The sequence below is a fragment of the Palaemon carinicauda genome, chromosome 9, assembly GCF_036898095.1.
Source record: "Palaemon carinicauda isolate YSFRI2023 chromosome 9, ASM3689809v2, whole genome shotgun sequence".
Taxonomy (NCBI): domain Eukaryota; kingdom Metazoa; phylum Arthropoda; class Malacostraca; order Decapoda; family Palaemonidae; genus Palaemon; species Palaemon carinicauda.
Genome location: NC_090733.1, coordinates 119,329,690 through 119,355,051, shown reverse-complemented (window position 1 = coordinate 119,355,051; position 25,362 = coordinate 119,329,690). Strand labels below are relative to the sequence as shown.

The 25,362-nt window shown below is 40.3% G+C and overlaps 1 protein-coding gene across 1 annotated transcript in view; it reads right to left on the bottom strand.

Moving 5' to 3' along the window:
* The window catches only part of LOC137647106 (protein RRP5 homolog), a 64,930-nt gene that overhangs the window by 726 nt on the left and 38,842 nt on the right, over positions 1–25,362 (bottom strand). Inside the window, exons 10-14 of the mRNA XM_068380338.1 lie at positions 10,776–13,007; positions 10,328–10,525; positions 3,132–3,362; positions 1,990–2,143; positions 1,533–1,698 (exon numbers count right to left, since the gene is read on the bottom strand). Coding sequence (XP_068236439.1) covers positions 1,533–1,698; positions 1,990–2,143; positions 3,132–3,362; positions 10,328–10,525; positions 10,776–13,007 — 2,981 coding nt within the window. The remainder of the gene's footprint in view (positions 1–1,532; positions 1,699–1,989; positions 2,144–3,131; positions 3,363–10,327; positions 10,526–10,775; positions 13,008–25,362) is intronic.

Sequence of the window (25,362 nt, the reverse complement as noted above, 5' to 3'; positions counted from 1 at the left end):
ACCCAGAATCTGCTCTACATCAGAACCCATTCCTAGCGACTCCTCTCCAATTACCGAACTCATAGGATATGAGTCTGACACGAAACACTAGCTCCTCAGGCTGGAATGTGGAGTGAGCAGGACATGAGATAAAGCCACCTTAGGAACTGTAGTCTGCCTAGATGTAACTTGAGCCAGACCCCTACTAGCAAGAGGGCTAAACCTCAGGGAAACACCTAAAGGATGCTTCCTAGGAGAGATCAAAGTCCCTTCCGAGTGCCACAGGAATAAGGCTGCCTCCTCTTCAAGGTCAAGATCAACCTGATATCCAAACCCCTCTACTTGGTAAGGGAGCTGGTCCACCTCACCCTCCTTACCAATCTCTCAGCCGAGTCTCTTGCTTTCTTGCAGATGGAGCACAAGATCTTTACAAATCCTTTCATCACTTTGAAAGGAGTAAAAAAAGTATAATCTCCAAAGTTTTAACAACAAAGACTTCAAGAGGTATCCAGAGTTATTTCACAGTTGATCGCTAAAAAAAAAACCTTTCTTTCAGAGATGCTTGATAACCTCCAACTGGGGAGAGACCCAGCCCATTGCACTGTGATACTTCGCATGTGGTTGACATAAGAGGTTGTACCAAGGTGTTCTCTCAGAACTCTTATTAGATTTAGAAGATCTGGGATACAAAAATATTTGGAAACTCAAAAAAAATTTATAATTTCAAAATTAATCTATTTATGTATTTCAAAATTAATTTTTAAAAATTAATTTTCATTTAAATCCATATTTGTTAATCAATTTAAGAGAATCTAAATATTTTTTTACCTAAAATTTTCACCACCATAGCCTCTATATGAAAGTATGATTCCATTGTTCAACTAATATAGTCCCGATAAAGCAGCACGTAAAACCAGAACACGTGTTGACACTAAATAATGCATAGAAATAGGTAAATAGGTAAATGCAATTTTCCTGTTATCCTGAAAACTAACCGTTTGTTTGGAGAGGCTTAAATTAAATTTTTGACGAACACCACTAAGATATTGTCAATCTATTATAAATGTAAAGTAGCAAGCTAAGTATCATGTACATATAACAAAACTGTTACCTTTAAATAAATGACTTACTGTCAAAACTGTATTCCTATAATGGCATCAATTTTGATAATGTCAAAGAAAAATATGCAATGCCAACTATTGCTTTACACATTAGAAATATATGAAGTACCATTGCTACATAAAAACCTTGGATACAAAGAAGAGATGATGGAATTTGGCAATATGCTAGTGATTTTAGCTTTCTGGAAGCATAGCAAATATTGAAGAGGTGGTCTGACGATAGAACGACCAGTTATTTGATTTTTTCAAGGTTATAAACACTGTAGTGTAATAAAAATTAAAATCTTCAACTAGCTTTTGAATTCAGCTGTCATTTTGCATATAGTTAAAACTTGCTTTGGTGAATTAGTTGAATAACTTGAGGATTACAGTACTGTATTTTTTTTAATGCAACTGCCCCAATATACAGAAAAAATAATGAGAAAGTTTTACCTTGCTCCTTCTATATCTCCCCTTTTGGTCAGCAAATCAACATAGACAATCCACATATCCATACGCTTTGGATAATTACTCAGTAAGCTCTCAAACATAGTTCTTGCCCTCTCAAACTCTCCAAACTGGAATTCAAGCTGAGCAAACCGGTTTATCAAATTCACATCTGAAAAACAACAACACTAATCATTTAGTGAATATGATCATTATAAAAAAAAATATAAGACTTCATCCAGCTTTCTTATTATTAGTTTGGTTACTTGTAGATTTATAGAAAAAAAATTTACAGACAAAGAAAAACACAATCAAAACAACCATTGACCACAATTTTTCCGAGTTGTAGTGATTCTGATTTTATTTAGTATTATTTATACATTACTGTTTACTATAACAAAAAAAAAAGGCAATAATAATTACACTGGCCAAAATCTATGGAAATAATATTTACAATACTTACGATGACTTTTATCAAGGGAAAGTAATGCACGGTCCATATATTTTCGTCCTTCTTCCAACATATTGTTTTTGAAGAAAAATATTCCAGCTTTTATCCAAATATCAAATGTTTGGCTAAACTTTTTGGTTGCTTTGAAGTAGATATCTTCAGCTTCCTGCAATCATCAATCAAGTTTTATTTATAATAGTATAAAAAAGCTGAAATGTGTAGTAAGATTAATAAAAAACTAATATTAATACAGTAACATATTCAACTTTCAACTCAAGTTACCTTAAAGAATAATAGTTGGCTCATGAGATTGGTAACTTCTAGGAACCAGCGACTATAGAGCCTTTGTCTAATTAACTTCGAGTTCACTTGATTTTAACTTTCTTATCAATAAGTATATGGGGTTTTCATTTTACAATTGATTTGGTATCAATTAAAAGTATCCTTTAGATCAAAATTTATCATTTAAAGACAAGCTACACACACTTGTATTTTAAATAGTTTAGTCCCTTATTTCAAACCATATATTAAGATGGATTGATAAAAAGAAATCTAGATATTAATCACAGTATATTGCTTTTAATAAACTTATCCTAGCATTTTACTTCACTGACACCCTACTCCCAGCAGTGTGTGGGAGTCAGCAATATGAACATCAGGGGAGATTTATAGAAATAAACCATAGTTTAATAAAATCCCCTATATCTATACTCGCCCAATGTCCATACACATGTCAACCCTCCTCCCACTGCCTCAAGGTGTCAACAGGATAGGGATCATTTTGACTTCAAAACTGAAGAAAGACTGCCGCAACAGTTATCACTTACAGCTACAATGTTCCTTCCTTTACAAAAGTTTAACCCATAAATGTCAATTAAACTGAGCATCTGGAGAAGCAGCAATTCTGTATGAATATCAGGTGAGTATAGAAATACTGTGAGAGATTTCATTATTAATTTTTCTTTGTAATGTTGCAGCTACCTGATAATATCATTATCAATAATAACCATTGTTATCAGTTAAACCCTTACTTTAAATTCACTCCCTTAACCTTGAATCACCCAGAAAGGGATTTTCTAAAACAAAATTTTATATGGAAAAGTCAAATGTAAAAATGAAAATTCACATGGCAATCTTCTCATGAACTTGCCTACCTTGATTTTATTGCTTTCTGCATACACCATTGCCATAGCTATGTAGATTTTAAGTGGATCATTTGTAGCCAAGGCTTCACCAAACACATTACTGAGGGATTCATCAGTGCCATATAGAACTTCCAACCTTAGAATCACAGTCCAAATATTAATGCGCTCTTCAAATTCCTGGACATTGATTACCTGAAGAGCTCGCTGGGCAACAGACCTGGCTCGATCTACTTCAGCATTCTGTAAATAAAGTTAATATATACATAAAAAAAAATTCTACTAAGAGTACAAGGACAAGTGCAATTTCTGGGCATGTTGACAATATTCACAATTTTACAGAAAATAAGTAGCTTTGAAAAGGTACTCTTATAAATAAAAAATAAGTTTAACTTTCACAATTTAAATTCATAAAACATTTTAATGACATTACTTTTATTATTTTACTTCCTAATTTTTAAAATATAAAAGCCACATCTAGAGCTCAAGTATACATTGACTTTAGTGTAATTTATGAATCAAGGATAAATGCAATATTTCATTCCATAGTTTGAATTCCGGTGTATAGTAATAGTTCAAGGAACACTTCTTGAAAAATATCCAGCAACAAGATAACTATGCTTCTTAATGTATGAGTCGATTAGGTTAGACCGGTTTATACCCTTAATATCTCCATTGCTTGTAAAGCATACGAGGGCAGAAGACCTTTATGTTGTTAGGCAAAAAACAGAGGGTTCCTTTCAGTTAAGATAAATTGTGTGTGTTCGCAGACCAAGCGGTTAATTTTGTACCTGTGCGATATACTATGTCTTTTTTGCGTTGCAACTTGGTAAATTTTATTAAATTGCAACACACCATCCTTACGCAGAAGGAGGCCATCAAAGCAGCAACACCTTCTAAGGGTGTGACTGTCCTTTCTAGTAAGAGGAGTCATTATTATTATTATTATTACTTGCTAAGCTACAACCATAGTTGGAAAAGCAGGATGCTATAAGCCCAGGGGCTCCAACAGGGAAAATAGCCCAGTGAGGAAAGGAAAAAAAGAAAATATATTTTAAGAGTAGCATTAAAATAAATATCCTTTATAAACTATAAAAACTTTAACAAAACAAGAGGATGAGAAACAAGACAGAATAGCGTGCCCGAGTGTACCCTCAAGCAAGAGAACTCTAAGCTAAGACAGTGGAAGACCATGGTACAGAGGCTATGGCACTACCCAAGACTAGAGAACAATTATTTGATTATGGAGTGTCCTTCTCCTGGAAGAGCTGCTGACCATAGCTAGTGTCTCTTCTACCTTACCCAGAGGAAAGTGGCCACAAAACAATTACAGTGCAGTAACCCCTTGGGTGAAGAAGTGTTTGGTAATCTCAGTGTTGTCAGGTGTATGAGGACAGAGGAGAATAAGTAAAGAATAGGCCAGACTATTCGCTGTGTATGTGTGAGCAAAGGGAAAATGAACCGTAACAAGAGAGAAGGATCCAATGTAGTACTGTCTGGCCACTCGAAAGACCCCATAACCCTCTGGCAGTAGTATCTCAACGGGTGGCTAAATATGAAATATCCATAGGTACCATATCTAAAAGGGACAGGACGAGGGGGCTGGGAACCCCCTCTCCTTTATTATAATCCTGTGACATCAAAGAGGTGGAGCTGGGGGGAAAGTGACTGTTCCACGCACTCTAGTTTTGGGGTGTTTGAATGTGCGTGGATGTAGTACAATAGAGAGTAAAAGATGTGAGATTGGAAGTATGTTTAGGAATAGAAGGATGGATATATTGGCTTTGTGTGAGACAAAGATAAAAGGGAAAGGTGAAGTGATGTTCAGTGAAATGTCTGGGATTGAAAGGGAAAGAGCAAGAGAAGGTGTGGCTTTATTGCCGAGTGAATGGATGACAGATAAAGTAGTGGAATGGAAGGAGATATCATCTAGGTTAATGGGGGTAAGGGTTAGGTTGGGTAGGAAATGTTGGGCTTTTGTCAGTGCGTATGGGCCAGGTTGTGAGAAAAGTGAAGAAGAGCGGAATGAGTCCTGGAATTATTTAACTAGGTGTGTAGAAGAACTGGGTAGAAGGAATTATGTAGTTGTCATGGGTGACTTAAATGCTAGAGTGGCCGCTGGAGAGGTAGAAGGTGTCATTGGGAAGTATGGCGTACCAGGTGAAAATGAGCGTGGTGAGAGACTGGTAGATATGTGTGTTGAGCAAGAGATGGTGATAAGTTCCAGCTTTTTCAAAAAGAAAGATAAAAACAAGTATACATGGGTAAGAGTGGCAAATGGAAGAGTGATAGAAAGGGCATTAATGGATCATGTGTTGATAACTAAAAGAATGTTTGGAAGATTGAAAGACATGCACGTGTTTAGGGGTGTGGCTAACAGTATGTCTGATCATTTTTTAGTGGAAGGAAAATTAGTTGTAGCAAGAGTGGGGGAATAGAGTAGGTGGATGTAAAAGGGAGCTAGTGAGGGTTGAAGAGCTAATAAAACCGGGGGTAAAATGTAAATATCAAGAAAGGTTGAAAATGGCATATGACGAGGTGAAAGTAAGAGAAACTTAATTTAGAGGAGTGGAAGTTAGTTAAAGAAAATTTTGTTGGGATTGCAAGTGATGTGTGTGGCAAGAAGTTTGTTGGAGGCAAGCATGAAGAAGGGCAGTAAATGGTGGAATGAAGGAGTGAAGGTAAAAGTGGAAGAGAAAAAGAGGGCTTTTGAAGAATGGCTGCAGAGTAATAGTGTAGAGAAGTATGAAAGATATAGATAGAAAAATGTGGAAGTAAAGCGCAAGGTAAGTGAGGCAAAGAGGGCAGCTGACCTGAGGTGGGGTCAGGGATTGGGTCATTCATATGAAGAGAATAAGAAGTTTTGGAAAGATGTGAAGAGAGTAAGGAAGACTGGTTCAAGAATTGAAGAGACAATGAAAGATAGAAATGGAAGGTTGTTAAAAGGAGAGGAGGCAAGGGAAAGGTGGGCAGAATATTTTGAAAGTTTACTGAATGTTGAGGATAATAGGGAGGCAGATATAATTGCTGTTGCAGGTGTTCAGGTGCCGGTGATGAGAGATGAGAAGGAGAGAGAGATTACAAGAGAGGAAGTGAGGAGAGCACTAGATGAAACGAGAGTAGGAAAAGCATCTGGTATGGATGGTGTGAGAGCTGAGATGTTAAAAGAAGGGGGTGTGACTATACTTGAATGGTTGATGAGATTGTTTAATGTGCGTTTTGTGTTGTCAATGGTACCAGTAGATTGGGTTTGTGCGTGTATTGTACCACTATATAAGGGTAAGGGAGATGTGATGAGTGCTGTAATTCAAGGGGTATTAGTTAGTTGAGTGTGGTGGGAAAAGTGTATGGAAGAGTACTGATTAATAGGATTAAGGATAAAACAGAGAATGCAATCTTAGAAGTACAGGGTGGTTTTAGAAGAGGTAGGGGTTGTATGAATCAGATTTTTACAGTTAGGCAGATATGCGAGAAATATTTAGCAAAAGGTAAGGAGGTGTATGCTGTGTTTATGGATCTGGAGAAAGCGTATGATAGTTAATAAGGAAGCAATATGGAATGTGATGAGGTTATATGGAGTTGGTGGAAGGTTTTTGCAAGCAGTGAAAAGTTTCTAAAAAGGTAGTAGAGCATGCGTTAGGATAGAAAATGAAGTGAGCGATTGCTTTCCAGTGAGAGTGGGGCTGAGACAGGGATGTGTGTTGTCGCCTTGGTTGTTTAACTTGTGCGTTGATGGAGTGGTGAGAGAGGTGAATGCTCGAGTGCTTGGACGAAGATTGAAACTGGTAGACGAGAATGACCATGAATGGGAGGTAAATCAGTTGTTTGCGGATGATACTGTACTGGTTGCAGACGCGGAAGAGAAGCTTGGCCGATTAGTGACAGAATTTGGAAGGGTGTGTGAGAGAAGGAAGTTGAGAGTTAATGTGGGTAAGAGTAAGGTTATGAGATGTACGAGAAGGGAAGGTGGTGCGAGGTTGAATGTCATGTTGAATGGAGAGTTACTTGAGGAGGTGGATCAGTTTAAATACTTGGGGTCTGTTGTTGCAGCAAATGGTGGAGTTGAAGCAGATGTACGTCAGAGAGTGAATGAAGGATGCAAAGTGTTGGGGGCAGTTAAAGGAGTAGTAAAAAATAGAGGGTTGGGCATGAATGTAAAGAGAGTTCTGTATGAGAAAGTGATTGTACCAACTGTGATATATGGATCGGAGTTGTGGGGCATGAAAGGGATGGAGAGACAGAAATTGAATGTGTTTGAGATGAAATGTCTAAGGAGTATGGATGGTGTATCTCAAGTAGATAGGGTTAGGAATGAAGTAGTGAGGGTGAGAACGGGTGTAAGAAATGAGTTAGCAGCTAGAGTGGATATGAATGTGTTGAGGTGGTTTGGCAATGTTGAGAGAATGGAAAATGGCTGTCTGCTAAAGAAGGTGATGAATGCAAGAGTTGATGGGAGAAGTACAAGAGGAAGGCCAAGGTTTGGGTGGATGGATGGAGTGAAGGAAGCTCTGGGTGATAGGAGGATAGATAAGAGAGAGTGCTAGAAATAAGAATGAATGGCAAGCGATTGTGACACAGTTACGGTAGGCCCTGCTGCTTCCTCCGATGCCTTGCATGACCGCGGAGGTAGCAGCAGTAGGGGATTCAGTGTTATGAAGCTTCATCTGTGGTGGATAATGGGGGAGGGTGGGCTGTGGCACCCCTAGCAGTACCAGCCAAACTCGGTTGAGTCCCTTGTTAGGCTGGGAGGAATGTAGAGAGGAGAGGTCCCCCTTTTCTGTTTCATTTGTTTGATGTCGGCTACCCCCAAAAATTGGGGGAAGTGCCTTGGTATATGTATGTATGTATGTATGTACCATACCTTAATAATAAGGAAATTATTTGATTAAAAATTTGAGGTTAGCAACGGCAGACTACATAGGGTTAATCAGCTAATTTGGAAAGTGTAAACGTATACCATAGAAAAAATTTTAATTTGCTGTTTTTATTTACAAATACAATATTAAATAAAATGGGAATATTACAAGCATTATATCATTGGATATAGTTAAGTGAAACACCAGTTTAATCAAAATCCAATTGATTTCAAATATAGCTGTAATTTTTTACCACAGTAGATGGATTTAGTGTACAGCAAAAGCTGAAACGAGCCGGGTGGAGAAAGTGTTAAGTAGCACGAAGCATGCCCAGTGTAAAGGAGCACAGGCTATTGGAAATCAACATGCCGAGAGAATTTTTATCGTAAATATGTGATTTTTTATTTAACCCTTTTACCCCCAGGCTATTCGTTACTTTCCAACCCTTAACCCCCAGGGGTTAATTTTTTTCAAGCACATTTTGCAGTATATTTTTTTTTTTAAATTGCTCTAACAGCCTTAATTTTCATCATAGAGAGGTCAGATTGGTCTCATTCTCTTGGAAAATGCCTGAAGTTTCTCAAAAAATTATCAAAAATATGCAAAAAAAAAAAAAATGTAAATAGCAGTTTTTTGCAAGGACGTACCGGTACGTCTATGGGGGTAAGGGGATGAGTTTTGTGAAATGTATCAGTACGTCCTTTGGGGGTAAAAGGGTTAATAGGTATTGCTGTTCTCTGTATCCTGTGTAAGTGAAATTGCAAAGGGAGAACTCGGTAAAAAGAGGCCTGACTGTATTAAAATGCACCTAAAGTAAAGGAAAAAAAAAAAAAAACTTTAATAAAGCACATTTAGCTTCTTAAAAATTAGGATTTTTTGGAATGCTATAATGTTGTCGACTAAAATTTCAGATCAGCTGATGTAATCAAAAGATGTTTTAAGCCCAGCCTACGATTAAACATAGATTTAATCAAAGTATAAGTTCATCTTTTGTGTAGACTTTAATAGACATTTCTGTAAGGAAACAGATTTTTGTTTCTTCTGCTATACATAAGTATTGTATAGCACCTCTAAGAGAGAGTGATTCTTTGTTATTGGTGTATGCGCATATTCTTGATACATTAGTGTTAGCTGGAGTAAGCTGATCACAACCCTAAGATGGTGCTTATGGTCAATAGTAGGTGCACGGGTCATGCACCTTTGCTCCACTGGCTACTAAAGAATCAAACCTCTCCAGATAGTGTACATGTTGGCATGGGGATCACAGTAGACTAAGCACGGGGCCACAGCCTTGGTCCCAACCCAGTCAAACCCCAACCAGCAAAAGAACAGTAGCGTTGTAATGAGCCCTACCTCACAGATACAACAGGCCTTTCTGGACCTCCTCAAAGTCAAAGAGAAGGTGGAGCAGAGGAGTCGAGGTGACCACTGGAACCATAAGACTGTCACAGCCACAGAGTGGGAGGGATCTGCATGCCCTGGTCACACACTCAGATTGGAAGGGATTAATGGGCCCCGATCACAGATAAAGGGTAGGGCAACACCACTAGTTGCTGTCAATGGAATCACTGCTGAAATACTGTCACCAATAGGGCAATGGCACTGGGGTCATCAGTGCATAGAAGCCTTACGAAAGACCTAAGAAAGGTCAAACATTCCTTAGTTACTCATTATAGGAAGTCTATAAGAAAGAGTTTTAAGCACATGTTCAAGTGAAGGGAACACCTTACACTCCACAAGTCTGAAAAACTCCCTGATTTGATCAAAGTCCTCCCTTCTCTTGAAGCATGGTCCCCGGATCTAAGCCAGGAGCATATGCAAATTAGCTTTAGCGAAACAACAAACTTAAAGTGGAGCAGTCTCTCCAGCAATTCATGAGCTTGCCAAGAATAAAACTGAGGAAGACTTAATCTTCTCTCTTTTCAATGCCTGCCAATGGGAGCTCATGATCTACACTTGGTAACAAAGGGGATAATTGTAACAAAAGTGAAGTATCCCGCGAGTACCACCTGTTGTTAAATATCTCATTAGCAAATTCAATGGCTGCTCCACCTCTGCTGAAGACATCTCCCTATTTCAAAAGACTAAAGGTTTGTATATGCAAAGGAACAAATTGAAGATACCTCTTGTGAGCTGTAAGCATTATTTCAGACACAAAAAGCGATACAGTTAACTTCCAGAACTCAGGGATCCATATGTAAACAAAAGACATATGTTTGGGATTTTAATGACCATAAAATATGTACTAAATTATTAGTGAGTGTGTGGAATTAAATTACCCTTAAAGAAATCATTGTAAGGAAAATAACATGCATTTCTGTGATAGGATTAATAATACATAAATATCATTACCTCAAGGTGGAAACTAATAAACTGAATCCAAATGGCAGAGGAATTGGGGCTCTCCTGAAGAAGTTCTTCATAGTCTAGGGCTGACTGGGGTAATCTTTCCTTTTCTAACCTTGCTGATTCTAGTTCAAAAAGTCTCTTCTCTTCTTCTTTTGCAAGAAGTTCCTGTTCAGCTCTAGTGAGTTTTTTTCGTTTCTTCTTCTGAAGGAGATACAGTACAATTACTAACAAAGACTCATCTCTTGAATAACTGGATTTAATTTTTACTTTTTTAAGTCTCCTCACTTACTATAATTCTGAAATAATTTACTAGGCTATTTTTTCTATAATACTTTTGGATGAAAACTTTCTCAAAAACACAATAAGAGCAAAGATAGCAATTATTATCTCTATTGGCCTTGAATTCCTGAACAATTGCATAGCTCCAAATAAAAAATCTAAAGCTACTTACCTTCAATTCATCTTTTTCTTCCTCTTCACTATCACTTGAAGCAACACCTTCATTTTCCTCATTTTCAGGTGCATTCCAAATAAAACCAGTGTGAAGCTTTAAACATGGCTTACTACTTGATGGAAACTTGGGTGTGTCATCAATGTCCATGTTTTCATCCACCCCACTATCACCACTACCCTTATCACACGTCCCATTCTCTGTGAAAATAATGTCTTTGTCAGACTTGACCTCACTACTGATCTTTTTCTTGCTACCTGTCTTTTTTTTCTTACTACCCTTCTTAACCAAGGGTGCATTTTCTGTCTTGCTTTCTTCCTCACTGACTTCTTTTCTTTGTGTCTTCATTTTAACGTCCATTTTTCCACATTGTTTCTTTCCAGAACTTTCCATAATTCTCTTTATCTTTTCCAAAGCACTTTTCTTACCAATTTTTTTGCAATTGTATTCTTTACAAACATCACTAGTTTTTAAATAAAACTTAGGGAGCTTGGGCATTACTGTAAAGTACCTCATTTGGTTCTGCAATTTAGTGACACAGAGCACCAGTTTCTTTTCAATATATTTCACAACTACACCAATATTCTGGCCAATCCTTACATTCTTCTTTGGAGGCAAATAAGCAATTAATCCTTTATGTTTACCCTTCAGTCTTACAACAGTACAGTTTTTCTGAGTAAGTAAAACTTCACTGCTTACTTTTTCACCAACTTTAATTTTAGAGAACTCATGAACATACAACTGATTAACCAAATCATGCCTTGCTGTAAGAACAACACACTTTTCCTTCATATGTACATGCAAAACGCAAACTGGCACTCTGAGCCCTTTTTCATAATAAGCACCAGGTTGCAAATGCTCATTCAACACTATTCCATAGATACCGTAGTCGTCATTCTTCATTAGTAAACCAAGGGAAGTCACATGAACAACATCTGCTTCGAATCGGTTTCCAACTTCCGTTACTGCAAATTCTTTGCTTACTAATCCTTTCTTCAGACTGTTTTTCTGAAGGATTTTTTGGTACATGAGATAATTATACAAAGGCTGAAGTCGATATCTCTTTCCCTTTTCAGATATATTCATTATGGTAAAGATTGGCTGACTGTCATCATCAAATCCTTGGCACTGAATCTTAATGCTCTCTCCAACAGTGTAATTTACACCTGTTTCTTCCTCTACATTGCTCCAGGGTGTTGTTGCTTTCTTCAAAAGATCTGAATCTATAAATACAGTCTGGCCCCTGTTACCAATAGCAAGTGAAACATTAATTCCAGAAGGCAAAATTTCAGATACAACACCTAGGTATATACCAGATTTTTTCAACGTTTCCAAAGCATGGGATTCTACTTTCCGAATCCACTCACAAATACTGCATTTTGTAGAAAGGGTGATATTTTTGTGCTTACTAAACACAACAGCATTGTGAATCTTATCGCCGGTAGATAAGGCTGACTTGAGTATTTTGCATTTGCTTCCTTCATCAGAGAGATGATGTACAGGTATTTCTGCTTTGATATTCCCGGGTTTTATTCTAACCTTAATGGTGTTCTCCTCAACTTTTGATATGGAACACTTTACAATTGTACCTAATTTTAAATCTTCCTTAGGTTTTATAGCTTTACTTGTCTGAACATCGGCTTTCTTCACTTTATCAATCTTCACCTTATCTGTCTTCATTTTATCAATCTTCACCTTGTCTATCTTCTCATTATTTTCCTTATACAATAGGAGGCTGAGGGTCATTCTTTTCTCAGTTGGACTGACCCTTAAAATTTTGCATTTGACAACTTTTCCGATACTGAATTTTTTAAAGAGATCAACTCCATTCTCTGTACTAGCTTCTGATTTAGGTACAAATCCTTTTACATCACCAAAAAACTTGACAAGTAACCCTTTTGGCTCTACAAAAACAATAAAACCCTTTGCCATAGTTCCTTCAAGTTTTTTATCATATTCAGTTAAAATGGTTTCATGTGGATTCATTAAAAGTTTTTTACATGTCAAAATTAACCGCCTACTATCTGGTACAACTTCCAGAACTCTTGCAGTGACAATGCTTCCTACAGCATACTTCTTTTCAGGGTTTTGCACAGTCATGTCTGTTAGATGTAAAAATGGTATTTCACCATCAACATTCTTGCCTACACTAACAATTGCTTTATCAGGTAGATAACTTTTAATGGTTGCTTGCAAAACCTGGCCCACCTTCACTGCATTCAGCCCTACAATCTGTAGAAAAAAAAGAGTACATCCAAAATGTATTAGCCTAAGAGTTTAATTAAGAACAGAAAGAAACATACATACATACATATATACATACATACATACAATCCTGTGAGAAATCAACAAAGAGGTGGAGCTGGGGGGAGAGTGACTGCTCCCCGCACTCTAGTTTTGGGATGTTTGAATGTGTGTGGATGTAGTATGATAGAGAGTAAAAGATGTGAGATTGGAAGTATGTTTAGGAATAGAAGGATGGATATATTGGCCTTGTGAGACAAAGATAAAAGGAAGGGTGAAGTGATGTTTGGTGAAATGTCTGGTATAGTGTCTGGGGTTGAAAGGGGAAGAGCAAGAGAGGGTGTGGCTTTATTGCTGAGTGAATGGATGATAGGTAAAGTAGTGGAATGGAAGGAGATATCATCTAGGTTAATGTGGGTAAGGGTTAGGTTGGGTAGGGAATGTTGGGCTTTTGTCAGTGCGTATGGGCCAGGTTGTGAGAAAAGTGAAGAAGAGTGGAATGAGTTCTAGAATGAATTAACTAGGTGTGTAGAAGGACTGGGTAGAAGAAATTATGTAGTTGTCATGGGTGACTTAATGCTTAAGTGGGCGCTGGAGAGGTAGAAGGTGTCATCGGGAAGTATGGCGTACCAGGTAAAAATGAGTGGTAAGAGACTGGTAGATATGTGTGTTGAGCAAGAGATGGTGATAAGTTCTAGCTTTTACAAAAATATAGCAAATGATGGAGTGGAAGCAGATGTACGTCAGAGAGTGAATGAAGGATGCAAAGTGTTGGGGGCAGTTAAGGGGGTAGTAAATAATAGAGGGTTGGGCATGAATGTAAAGAGAGTTCTGCATGAGAAAGTGATTATACCAACTGTGATGTATGGATCGGAGTTGTGGGGAATGAAAGTGACGGAGAGACAGAAATTGAATGTGTTTGAGATGAAGTGTCTAAGGAGTATGGCTGATGTATCTCGAGTAGATAGGGTTAGGAACGAAGTAGTGAGGGTGAGAACGGGTGTAAGAAATGAGTTAGCAGCTAGAGTGGATATGAATGTGTTGAGGTGGGTTGGCCATGTTGAGAGAATGGAAAATGGCTGTCTGCTAAAGAAGGTGATGAATGCAAGAGTTGATCGGAGAAGTACAAGAGGAAGCACAAGGTTTGGGTGGATGGATGGAGTAAAGAAAGCTCTGGGTGATAGGGGGATAGATGTGAGAGGAAAGAGAGCGTGCTAGAAATAGGAATGAATGGCGAGCGATTGTGACGCAGTTCCAATAGGCCCTGCTGCTTCCTCCAGTGCCTTAGATGACCGCGGAGGTAGCAACAGTAGGGGATTCAGCGTTATGAAGCTTCATCTGTGGTGGATAACGGGGGAGGGTGGGCTGTGGCACCCTAGCAGTACCAGCCAAACTCGGTTGAGTCCCTGGTCAGGGTGGGAGGAACGTAAAGAGGAGAGGTCCCTTTTTTGTTTCATTTGTTTGATATCGACTATCCCGCAAATTGGGGAAGTGCCTTGGTATATGTATGTATATTATCAAGAACTAAGTCTTTTCATAGTTATATATGAATTATCTGTTCTTATATTATTAATGCTTTTTTGATATTTCATTTCAATTTTTCATCACTTCTTATATCGTTTATTTATTTCCTCGTTTCCTCTCCTCACTGGGCTATTTTTCCCTGTTCGAACCCTTGGGCTTATAACATCTTGCTATTCCAACTAAGGTTGTAGCTTGGCTAATAATAATAATAATAATAATAATAATAATAATAATAAATAACAATGATATGGCATTACTGTATGAGAAGCTCTTTTAAAACAAGACCACTTGTAATAGCGAATATTTTTTAGAAATTAACTAGGTGTGTAGAAGGAATTATGTAGCTGTCATGGGTGACTTAAATACTAGAGTGGCCGCTGGAGAGGTAGAAGGTGTCATTGGGAAGTATGGCATACCAGGTGAAAATGAGTGGTGAGAGACGGGTAGATCTGTGTTGATCAAGAGATGGTGATAAGTTCTAGCTTTTTCAAAAAGAAAGATAAAAACAAGTATACATGGGTAAGAGTGGCAAATGGAAGAGTAGTAGAAAGGGCATTAATGGATTATGTGTTGATAACTAAAAGAATGTTTGGAAGATTGAAAGACGTGCACGTTTTTAGGTGTATGGCTAACGGTACGTCTGATCATTTTTTGGTGGAAGGTAAATTAGTTGTAGCAAAAGAGTGGGGGAATAGAGTAGGTGGATGTAAAAGGGAGCTAGTGAGGGTTGCAGAGCTAATAAAACTAGGGGTAAAAAGTAAATATCAAGAAAGGTTGAAAATGGCATATGACGAAGTGAAAGTAAGAGAAACTGTTAATTTAGAGGAGGAGTGGAAGTTAGTAAAAGAAAATTTTGTTGGGATTGCAAGTGATGTGTGTGGCAAGAAGGTTGTTGGAGGCAGCATGAGGAAGGGCAGTGAATGGTGGAATGAAGGAGTAAAGGTAAAAGTGGAAGAGAAAAAGAGGGCTTTTGATGAATGGCTGCAGAGTAATAGTGTAGAGAAGTATGAAAAATATAGAGAGAAAAAGGTGGAAGTAAAGCACAAGGTAAGTGAGGCAAAGAGGGCAGCTGACCTGAGGTGGGGTCAGGGATTGGGTCATTCATATGAAGAGAATAAAAAGTTGTTTTGGAAAGAAGTGAAGAGAGTAAGGAAGGCTGGCTCAAGAATTGAAGAGACAGTGAAAGATGGAAATGGGATGTTGTTTAAAGCATAGGAGGCAAGGAAAAGGTGGGCGGAATATTTTGAAAGTTTACTGAATGTTGAGGATAATAGGGAGGCAGATATAATTGCTGTTGCAGGTGTTGAGGTGCCAGTGATGGGAGATGAGAAGGAGAGAGATTACAAGAGAAGAAGTGAGGAGAGCACTAGATGAAACGAGAGTAGGAAAAGCATCTGGTATGAGTGGTGTGAGAGCTGAGATGTTGAAGGAAAGGGGTGTGACTGTACTTGAATGGTTGGCGAGATTGTTTAATATGTGTTTTGTGTTGTCAATGGTACCAGTAGATTGGATTTGTGCATGTATTGTACCACTATATAAGGGTAAGGGAGATGTGCATGAGTGTTGTAATTCAAGAGGTATTAGTTTGTTGAGTATAGTTGGAAAAATGTATGGTAGAGTACTGATTAATAGGATAAAACAGAGAGTACAGGGTGGTTTTAGAAGAGGTAGGGGTTGTATGAATCAAATTTTTACAGTTAGGCAGATATGCGAGAAATATTTAGCAAAAGGTAGGAGGTGTATGTTGCGTTTTTGGATCTGGAGAAAGCGTATGATCGAGTTGATAGGGAAGCAATGTGGAATGTGATGAGGTTATATGGAATTGGTGGAAGGTTGTTGCAAGCAGTGAAAACTTTCTACAAAGGTAGTAAAGCATGTGTTAGGATAGGAAATGAAGTGAGCGATTGGTTTCCGGTGAGAGTGGGGTTGAGACAGGGATGTGTGATGTCGCCGTGGTTGTTTAACTTGTATATTGATGGAGTGGTGAGAGAGGTGAATGCTCCAGTGCTTGGGCGAGGAGTGAAACTGGTAGACGAGAATGACCATGAATGGGAGGTAAATCAGTTGTTGTTTGCATATAATACAGTACTGGTTGCAGACACGGAAGAGAAGTTTGGCCGATTAGTGACAAAATTTGGAAGGGTGTGTGAGAGAAGAAAGTTGAGAGTTAATGTGGGTAAGAGTAAGGTTATGAGATGTACGAGAAGGGAAGGTGGTGCGAGGTTGAATGTCATGTTGAATGGAGAGTTATTTGAGGAGGTGGATCAGTTTAAGTACTTGGGGTCTGTTGTTGCAGCAAATGGTGGAGTGGAAGCAGATGTACGTCAGAGAGTGAATGAAGGTTGCAAAGTGTTGGGGGCAGTTAAGGGAGTAGTAAAAAATAGAGGGTTGGGCATGAATGTAAAGAGAGTTCTATATGAGAAAGTGATTGTACCAACTGTGATGTATGGATCGGAGTTGTGGGGAATGAAAGTGACGGAGAGACAGAAATTGAATATGTTTGAGATGAAGTGTCTAAGGAGTATGGCTGGTGTATCTCGAGTAGATAGGGTTAGGAACGAAGTGGTGAGGGTGAGAACGGGTGTAAGAAATGAGATAGCAGTTAGAGTGGATATGAATGTGTTGAGGTGGTTTGGCCATGTTGAGACAATGGAAAATGGCTGTCTGCTAAAGAAAGTGATGAATGCAAGAGTTGATGGGAGAAGTACATGAGGAAGGCCAAGGTTTGGGTGGATGGAAGGAGTGTGATAGGAGGATATATGTGAGAGAGGCAAGAGAGCGTGCTAGAAATAGGAATGAATGGCGAGCATTTGTGACGCACTTCCGGTAAGCCCTGCTGCTTCCTCTGGTGCCTTAGATGACCGCGGAGGTAGCAACAGTAGGGGATTCAGCGTTATGAAGCTTCATCTGTGGTGGATAACGGGGGAGGGTGGGCTGTGACACCCTAGCAGTACCAGCCAAACTCGGTTTAGTCCCTGGTCAGGGTGGGAGGAACGTAAAGAGGAGAGGTCCCTTTTTTGTTTCATTTGTTTGATATCGACTATCCCGCAAATTGGGGAAGTGCCTTGGTATATGTATGTATATTATCAAGAACTAAGTCTTTTCATAGTTATATATGAATTATCTGTTCTTATATTATTAATGCTTTTTTGATATTTCATTTCAATTTTTCATCACTTCTTATATCGTTTATTTATTTCCTCGTTTCCTCTCCTCACTGGGCTATTTTTCCCTGTTCGAACCCTTGGGCTTATAACATCTTGCTATTCCAACTAAGGTTGTAGCTTGGCTAATAATAATAATAATAATAATAATAATAATAATAATAATAATAAATAACAATGATATGGCATTACTGTATGAGAAGCTCTTTTAAAACAAGACCACTTGTAATAGCGAATATTTTTTAGAAATTAACTAGGTGTGTAGAAGGAATTATGTAGCTGTCATGGGTGACTTAAATACTAGAGTGGCCGCTGGAGAGGTAGAAGGTGTCATTGGGAAGTATGGCATACCAGGTGAAAATGAGTGGTGAGAGACGGGTAGATCTGTGTTGATCAAGAGATGGTGATAAGTTCTAGCTTTTTCAAAAAGAAAGATAAAAACAAGTATACATGGGTAAGAATGGCAAATGGAAGAGTAGTAGAAAGGGCATTAATGGATTATGTGTTGATAACTAAAAGAATGTTTGGAAGATTGAAAGACGTGCACGTTTTTAGGTGTATGGCTAACGGTACGTCTGATCATTTTTTGGTGGAAGGTAAATTAGTTGTAGCAAAAGAGTGGGGGAATAGAGTAGGTGGATGTGAAAGGGAGCTAGTGAGGGTTGCAGAGCTAATAAAACTAGGGGTAAAAAGTAAATATCAAGAAAGGTTGAAAATGGCATATGACGAAGTGAAAGTAAGAGAAACTGTTAATTTAGAGGAGGAGTGGAAGTTAGTAAAAGAAAATTTTGTTGGGATTGCAAGTGATGTGTGTGGCAAGAAGGTTGTTGGAGGCAGCATGAGGAAGGGCAGTGAATGGTGGAATGAAGGAGTAAAGGTAAAAGTGGAAGAGAAAAAGAGGGCTTTTGATGAATGGCTGCAGAGTAATAGTGTAGAGAAGTATGAAAAATATAGAGAGAAAAAGGTGGAAGTAAAGCACAAGGTAAGTGAGGCAAAGAGGGCAGCTGACCTGAGGTGGGGTCAGGGATTGGGTCATTCATATGAAGAGAATAAAAAGTTGTTTTGGAAAGAAGTGAAGAGAGTAAGGAAGGCTGGCTCAAGAATTGAAGAGACAGTGAAAGATGGAAATGGGATGTTATTTAAAGCATAGGAGGCAAGGAAAAGGTGGGCGGAATATTTTGAAAGTTTACTGAATGTTGAGGATAATAGGGAGGCAGATATAATTGCTGTTGCAGGTGTTGAGGTGCCAGTGATGGGAGATGAGAAGGAGAGAGATTACAAGAGAAGAAGTGAGGAGAGCACTAGATGAAACGAGAGTAGGAAAAGCATCTGGTATGAGTGGTGTGAGAGCTGAGATGTTGAAGGAAAGGGGTGTGACTGTACTTGAATGGTTGGCGAGATTGTTTAATATGTGTTTTGTGTTGTCAATGGTACCAGTAGATTGGATTTGTGCATGTATTGTACCACTATATAAGGGTAAGGGAGATGTGCATGAGTGTTGTAATTCAAGAGGTATTAGTTTGTTGAGTATAGTTGGAAAAATGTATGGTAGAGTACTGATTAATAGGATAAAACAGAGAGTACAGGGTGGTTTTAGAAGAGGTAGGGGTTGTATGAATCAAATTTTTACAGTTAGGCAGATATGCGAGAAATATTTAGCAAAAGGTAGGAGGTGTATGTTGCGTTTTTGGATCTGGAGAAAGCGTATGATCGAGTTGATAGGGAAGCAATGTGGAATGTGATGAGGTTATATGGAATTGGTGGAAGGTTGTTGCAAGCAGTGAAAACTTTCTACAAAGGTAGTAAAGCATGTGTTAGGATAGGAAATGAAGTGAGCGATTGGTTTCCGGTGAGAGTGGGGTTGAGACAGGGATGTGTGATGTCGCCGTGGTTGTTTAACTTGTATATTGATGGAGTGGTGAGAGAGGTGAATGCTCCAGTGCTTGGGCAAGGAGTGAAACTGGTAGACGAGAATGACCATGAATGGGAGGTAAATCAGTTGTTGTTTGCATATAATACAGTACTGGTTGCAGACACGGAAGAGAAGTTTGGCCGATTAGTGACAAAATTTGGAAGGGTGTGTGAGAGAAGAAAGTTGAGAGTTAATGTGGGTAAGAGTAAGGTTATGAGATGTACGAGAAGGGAAGGTGGTGCGAGGTTGAATGTCATGTTGAATGGAGAGTTATTTGAGGAGGTGGATCAGTTTAAGTACTTGGGGTCTGTTGTTGCAGCAAATGGTGGAGTGGAAGCAGATGTACGTCAGAGAGTGAATGAAGGGTGCAAAGTGTTGGGGTCAGTTAAGGGAGTAGTAAAAAATAGAGGGTTGGGCATGAATGTAAAGAGAGTTCTATATGAGAAAGTGATTGTACCAACTGTGATGTATGGATCGGAGTTGTGGGGAATGAAAGTGACGGAGAGACAGAAATTGAATATGTTTGAGATGAAGTGTCTAAGGAGTATGGCTGGTGTATCTCGAGTAGATAGGGTTAGGAACGAAGTGGTGAGGGTGAGAACGGGTGTAAGAAATGAGATAGCAGCTAGAGTGGATATGAATGTGTTGAGGTGGTTTGGCTATGTTGAGACAATGGAAAATGGCTGTCTGCTAAAGAAAGTGATGAATGCAAGAGTTGATGGGAGAAGTACATGAGGAAGGCCAAGGTTTGGGTGGATGGAAGGAGTGTGATAGGAGGATATATGTGAGAGAGGCAAGAGAGCGTGCTAGAAATAGGAATGAATGGCGAGCATTTGTGACGCACTTCCGGTAAGCCCTGCTGCTTCCTCTGGTGCCTTAGATGACCGCGGAGGTAGCAGCAGTAGGGGATTTGGCGTTATGAAGCTTCATCTGTGGTGGATAACGGGGGAGGGTGGGCTGTGACACCCTAGTAGTACCAGCTGAACTTGGTTGAGTCCCTTGTCAGGCTGGGAGGAATGTAGAGAGGAGAGGTCCCCCTTTTCTGTTTCATTTGGTTGATATCGGCTACCACCCAAAATTGGGGGAAGTGTCTTGGTATATGTATGTACATACTTAGAAGACCGCGGAGGTAGCAGCAGTAGGGGATTTAGCGTTATGAAGCTTCATCTGTGGTGGATAACGGGGGAGGGTAGGCTGTGGCACCCCTTGCAGTACCAGCCGAACTCGGTTGAGTCCCCTGTCATGCTGGGAGGAACGTATAGAGGAGAGGTCCCCTTTTTTGTATCATTTGTTTTATGTGGGCTACCCCCCAAAATTGGAGGAAGTGCCTTGGTATTTGTATGTATGTATGTATGTATAATAAAGCAAGCTGGCCTTTACATATAATTACACTAAAATTGGAGTCTCCAAATTTGCCTTGCGAAAAAAGCATAAAGTATCATCTTCCCAATTATGCCCTGTGAGGCCAAGTTTATAAGTTAAACAGCAGACCTCTTAAGGCTCTTGAGGCAATGTAGCTCTGATGAAAACTGGCATCCAATTGAGAAATTTTTGCTACATCATTGCAATGCTGCCCCACTATTGTATATGATTTCAAATCACAAATAGGCAACCAATCAAAATACATTATTAGCTTTTGTTTTGCTATGAAAAATATACAGCGGTGCCCCATTGTCCACGGGAATTAAGTTCAAACCCCTACCTTGGATGATAAAAAACACTTAAAAGTGTACTTGTATTCATTTCTAAAAAATATCAATATTGCAAGGTCATAATAATAGATAGAAAACATAATAACAAAATAGAAAACTTAATAACAATATCAATATAACAAATATTTTTAGTATTTTGCATTTTTACTTGCTGTATCCATAGAAATTCCTACACCGAATAACAAGAAAACCATTTTGTTTGTCTTTGGTCAACGATAAAAAATACTGATAATGACAGTATGATAATTTTATGTCTTATGACTGTTCTAAACAGTAGCCAACAATAATTGTGCATTCCATTTCTAAAATATTTTTCCTAACCTCAGTTTTAAGTCAATTCAATTTTTTAACAACTTGTAACCACTTCAATTATGGAACCACAAATAAAAACAAGCAAGTACATGGCTAGTATCAAATTAAAAGTTTTACAAGTAGCCAAGAAATCAAACAATTGTGTTGCTACTAGAAAGTTCAATGTGATAGGGTGAGATTGAAGAGTGAGGGCAATTTGCATCATGGTGGATTTTTAAGGAAAAATAAATATGCTAACCTAAATTTTATTACTACCGTCATTAACGCTTCCATTAAAATTATTGCAAAGTTAAAGTAAAAAAAAGATAAAGGTTGCTGAGAATGCAACCATAACTCAATGTTTACATTTTGTCATTTAGACTCCCATAGATATAAATTGATTTAATTATTGATATGGAATACAATATTTTCTCATAGAGGCTATATATCATGAACTTATGCCAATAATATATAAGGTAATATGGTTTAGTTACCTTTATTAACTAAAAATCACAAATTTGGGGTAATTCGTATTTTTCCTAACAGTACTTACCTCGAACTACTTTCTTAGGAGTATCTGGGATCTCCTCCCATCCGACCAGAGTTTTGTGTAGTTTACCCTAAACCCATTTTCTATGAGGGGTAACCTCAGGCGGAGTGATATGCGCCCTGAGGCTAACCCCGGGTCAGAGAGCATGCCTGCTCAGGTCTCGACCTCCAGTAAGTTCTTGATAGCTAAGGTCTCTAAGGATTCCAGGGGACACTCGGGGAAGGCAGGGTGGGGCCATTACCCGAAATTAGTTCGAGGTGAGTACTGTTAGGAAAAATACAAATTACTTAAAATTTGTGATTTGTTCCAACACAAAGTACTTACCTCGAACTACTTTCTTAGGAGACTTATACTTTAGGAGGTGGGCATGGCCCCAAAAAGTTCTTGAGACCGTGCTGAGGAATATCCAAAGACCTAGAAAGGAGGCTAGGTCGTGTTGACCCCATAGAAAATCGATCGAGAGGAAACTACACAAAAACCCATCTTAGTGCCTAAGAAACTCACCTGAGCAAGAAATCCTAGGGGACATGTCGAGGTACTCGTCTCTGGCTCAGGGCCCTCTCAGAGCCCACTTGAAGCGTAAAAAGGGAAAGAAAATGCAAGGGGGTTTAAGGTACGAACCTGTGTCTCTTGTGCTTGTTACCCGCGGTTATCACTGAGGCTATGCCTTTAAACAGTTTGGAGCGCGTAAACCACGGTACCTATCAAAAACTCGTCCAGGGATTTTCTTGAATAGTCCTTCAAATAGTGAGCCGTGAAGGTAGACTGGCTGGCCCAGGTGCCTGCCCTTAGGATCTGGCCCACTGCCATATTCTTCTCGAAAGCCAATGTAGTACTAAGGCCCCTAATGTCATGGGGCCTGGGCTTCCCCGGCAGGGGGATTCCTGCCTTACTGTAGGCCCTGATGATGACCTGCCGCAACCAGAAGGAGATGGTATTCTTCGAGACTGGCTTCTTCACGAGGCCTGTGGAAACAAATAGGCTTTTGATCCCGGGCCAGAGTTTGGATGTCCTTTCCAAGTATTTCCTCACCGCCCTGACGGGGCACAGGCGCAAATCCTTAGCGTCGTCCGACTGGGGGATTACCGGAATTGAAAAACCTTCAAATCTGGGGTCCCACACGGCAGGATTCTGGGTCTTAGCTACGAAGGAAGGGACGAACTTGAACGTGACTTCTCGCCAACCTTTAGAGTGAGCCACTTCGTAGGACAGACCATGTATCTCGCCTACCCGTTTAGCTGACGCTAACGCCAACAAGAAAACTGTCTTGAGTGAGATCCTTGTCCACGATGTCTTTCAGGGGTTCGAACGGGGGTTCGGATAACATTTTCAGGACCCTTGCCACGTCCCATTGTAGCACCTTCACAGCTTGCGGGGGGCATGATTGCTCAAAACTTTTAATGAGCACTGAGATATGTCTGGAGTTACCCAGGTCTACTGTATGCCTTTCAGGAGAAAAACTTGGCCCAGAGCAGCGCGGACTCCCTTGATGGCTGGGATGGACATGTTGACCACGTCCCTGAGGTAAACTAGGAAGTCCGCTACCTGCGGGATGGAGGCCTTCAGGGGCCTGATGTCCCTAGCGGCGCACCATTTGGTAAAGGTGGCCCACTTAGCCTGGTAGACCGCTGCTGATGACCGTCTCAGGTAGCCCGACATCCTCGTTGCTGTACTCGACAAATAGCCCTCCCTCCTCAGGAGACGCTCGATAACCTCCACGCGTGAAGGCGAAGGGACCGAGGATTCTCGGGGAATCTTTGGAACTGTGGTTGCCGGAGAAGGTCTGGCGTGTCCGGAAGGGGCCAGGGTGGCTGTTGTGCTAACTCCCTTAGGTCCACGAACCATTCTCTCTCCGGCCACCAAGGCGCTACCAAAGTCATCCACAGGTTGTTCATCCTTCTTACTCTGTTGAGGACCTGCCTGAGCATCCCGAAGGGGGGAAAAGCGTACACGTCGAGATTGTCCCAAGGATGTTGGAAGGCGTCCTCGAACGCCGCTTTTGGGTCTGGTACAGGAGAACAGAACACGGGGAGCTGCGTGTTCAGCCTTGTTGCGAAGAGGTCTATCACCGGAGAACCCCATTTCTGAATGACGGTCCTGACTACTTCTGGGTGCAGAGACCATTCGGACCCTACCACTTGCCCCATCCTCCTGAGGCCGTCAGCGAGGATGTTCCTTTTCCCTGGAATGAACCTTGCTGAGATTCTGATCTGCTCCCCTTCGGCCCATTCCAGAAGTTGTAACGTGAGGACGCACAGCTCCTTCGACCTTAGGCCTCCCTGTTTCTTTATGTAAGCTACCACCGTGGCATTGTCGCACATCAACGCCACGGTGTTTCCCCGGAGTAGGTGTACGAACTCCTGGCAAGCTCTTTGTACTGCCCTCATCTCTAGTACGTTTATGTGCTGGATCTTCTCTAGGGCTGTCCAGTTCCCTCTTGCTGACTTCCCTAGGAGATGGGCACCCCACCCCTCCTTCGATGCGTCCGTGAACAGAACCATCTCCGGAGGGTCGGCTGCAAAGGGCATCCCTTTGAGGGTGTTCGTCCTGCAGCTCCACCATTCTAGGACCCGTTTCGTCTTCTGGAACACCGGGACAACTCTGTGGGGGGAATCAGTTTGGTTCCAGCTTTCCTTTAGGTTCCATTGGACCTCCCTGAGCTTTAGCCTGCCCTGGGGGACCAGTTTCTCCAACGACACAAGGTGGCATATCAGTCTCTGCCAGTTCTTCACTCTCCTGGGTTGGTCCGTCAGGAAGGGGCGGAGGACCTGGCCTAAGTTATCCAGCCTGTCCGCGGAGGGGAAGGCTTTCACTAACCGGGAATCCAGAACCATTCCGAGGTAGGTCGTCCTGGTGGAGGGTATCAGTTGGGACTTATTTAGGTTGATGGTGATCTCCAGAACGTTGCAGAACCGCCGCAACATCGCGCTTTGCTCCTTCAGCACTTCCTCTGAGGCTGAAAGTAACAACCAGTCGTCTAGGTAACGAATCAGGCGAATACCCTGTTCGTGTGCCCAGACTGAGACCGTTGTGAAGACCCTTGTGAAGACTTGGGGGGCAGTGGACAGCCCGAAGCAGAGGGTCTTGAACTGCAACATTTGGTTCTCCCATTTTACCCATAGGTACTTCCTCCTGGAGGGATGAACCGGGATTTGGAAGTAAGCATCCTTGAGATCTACTGACATTATGA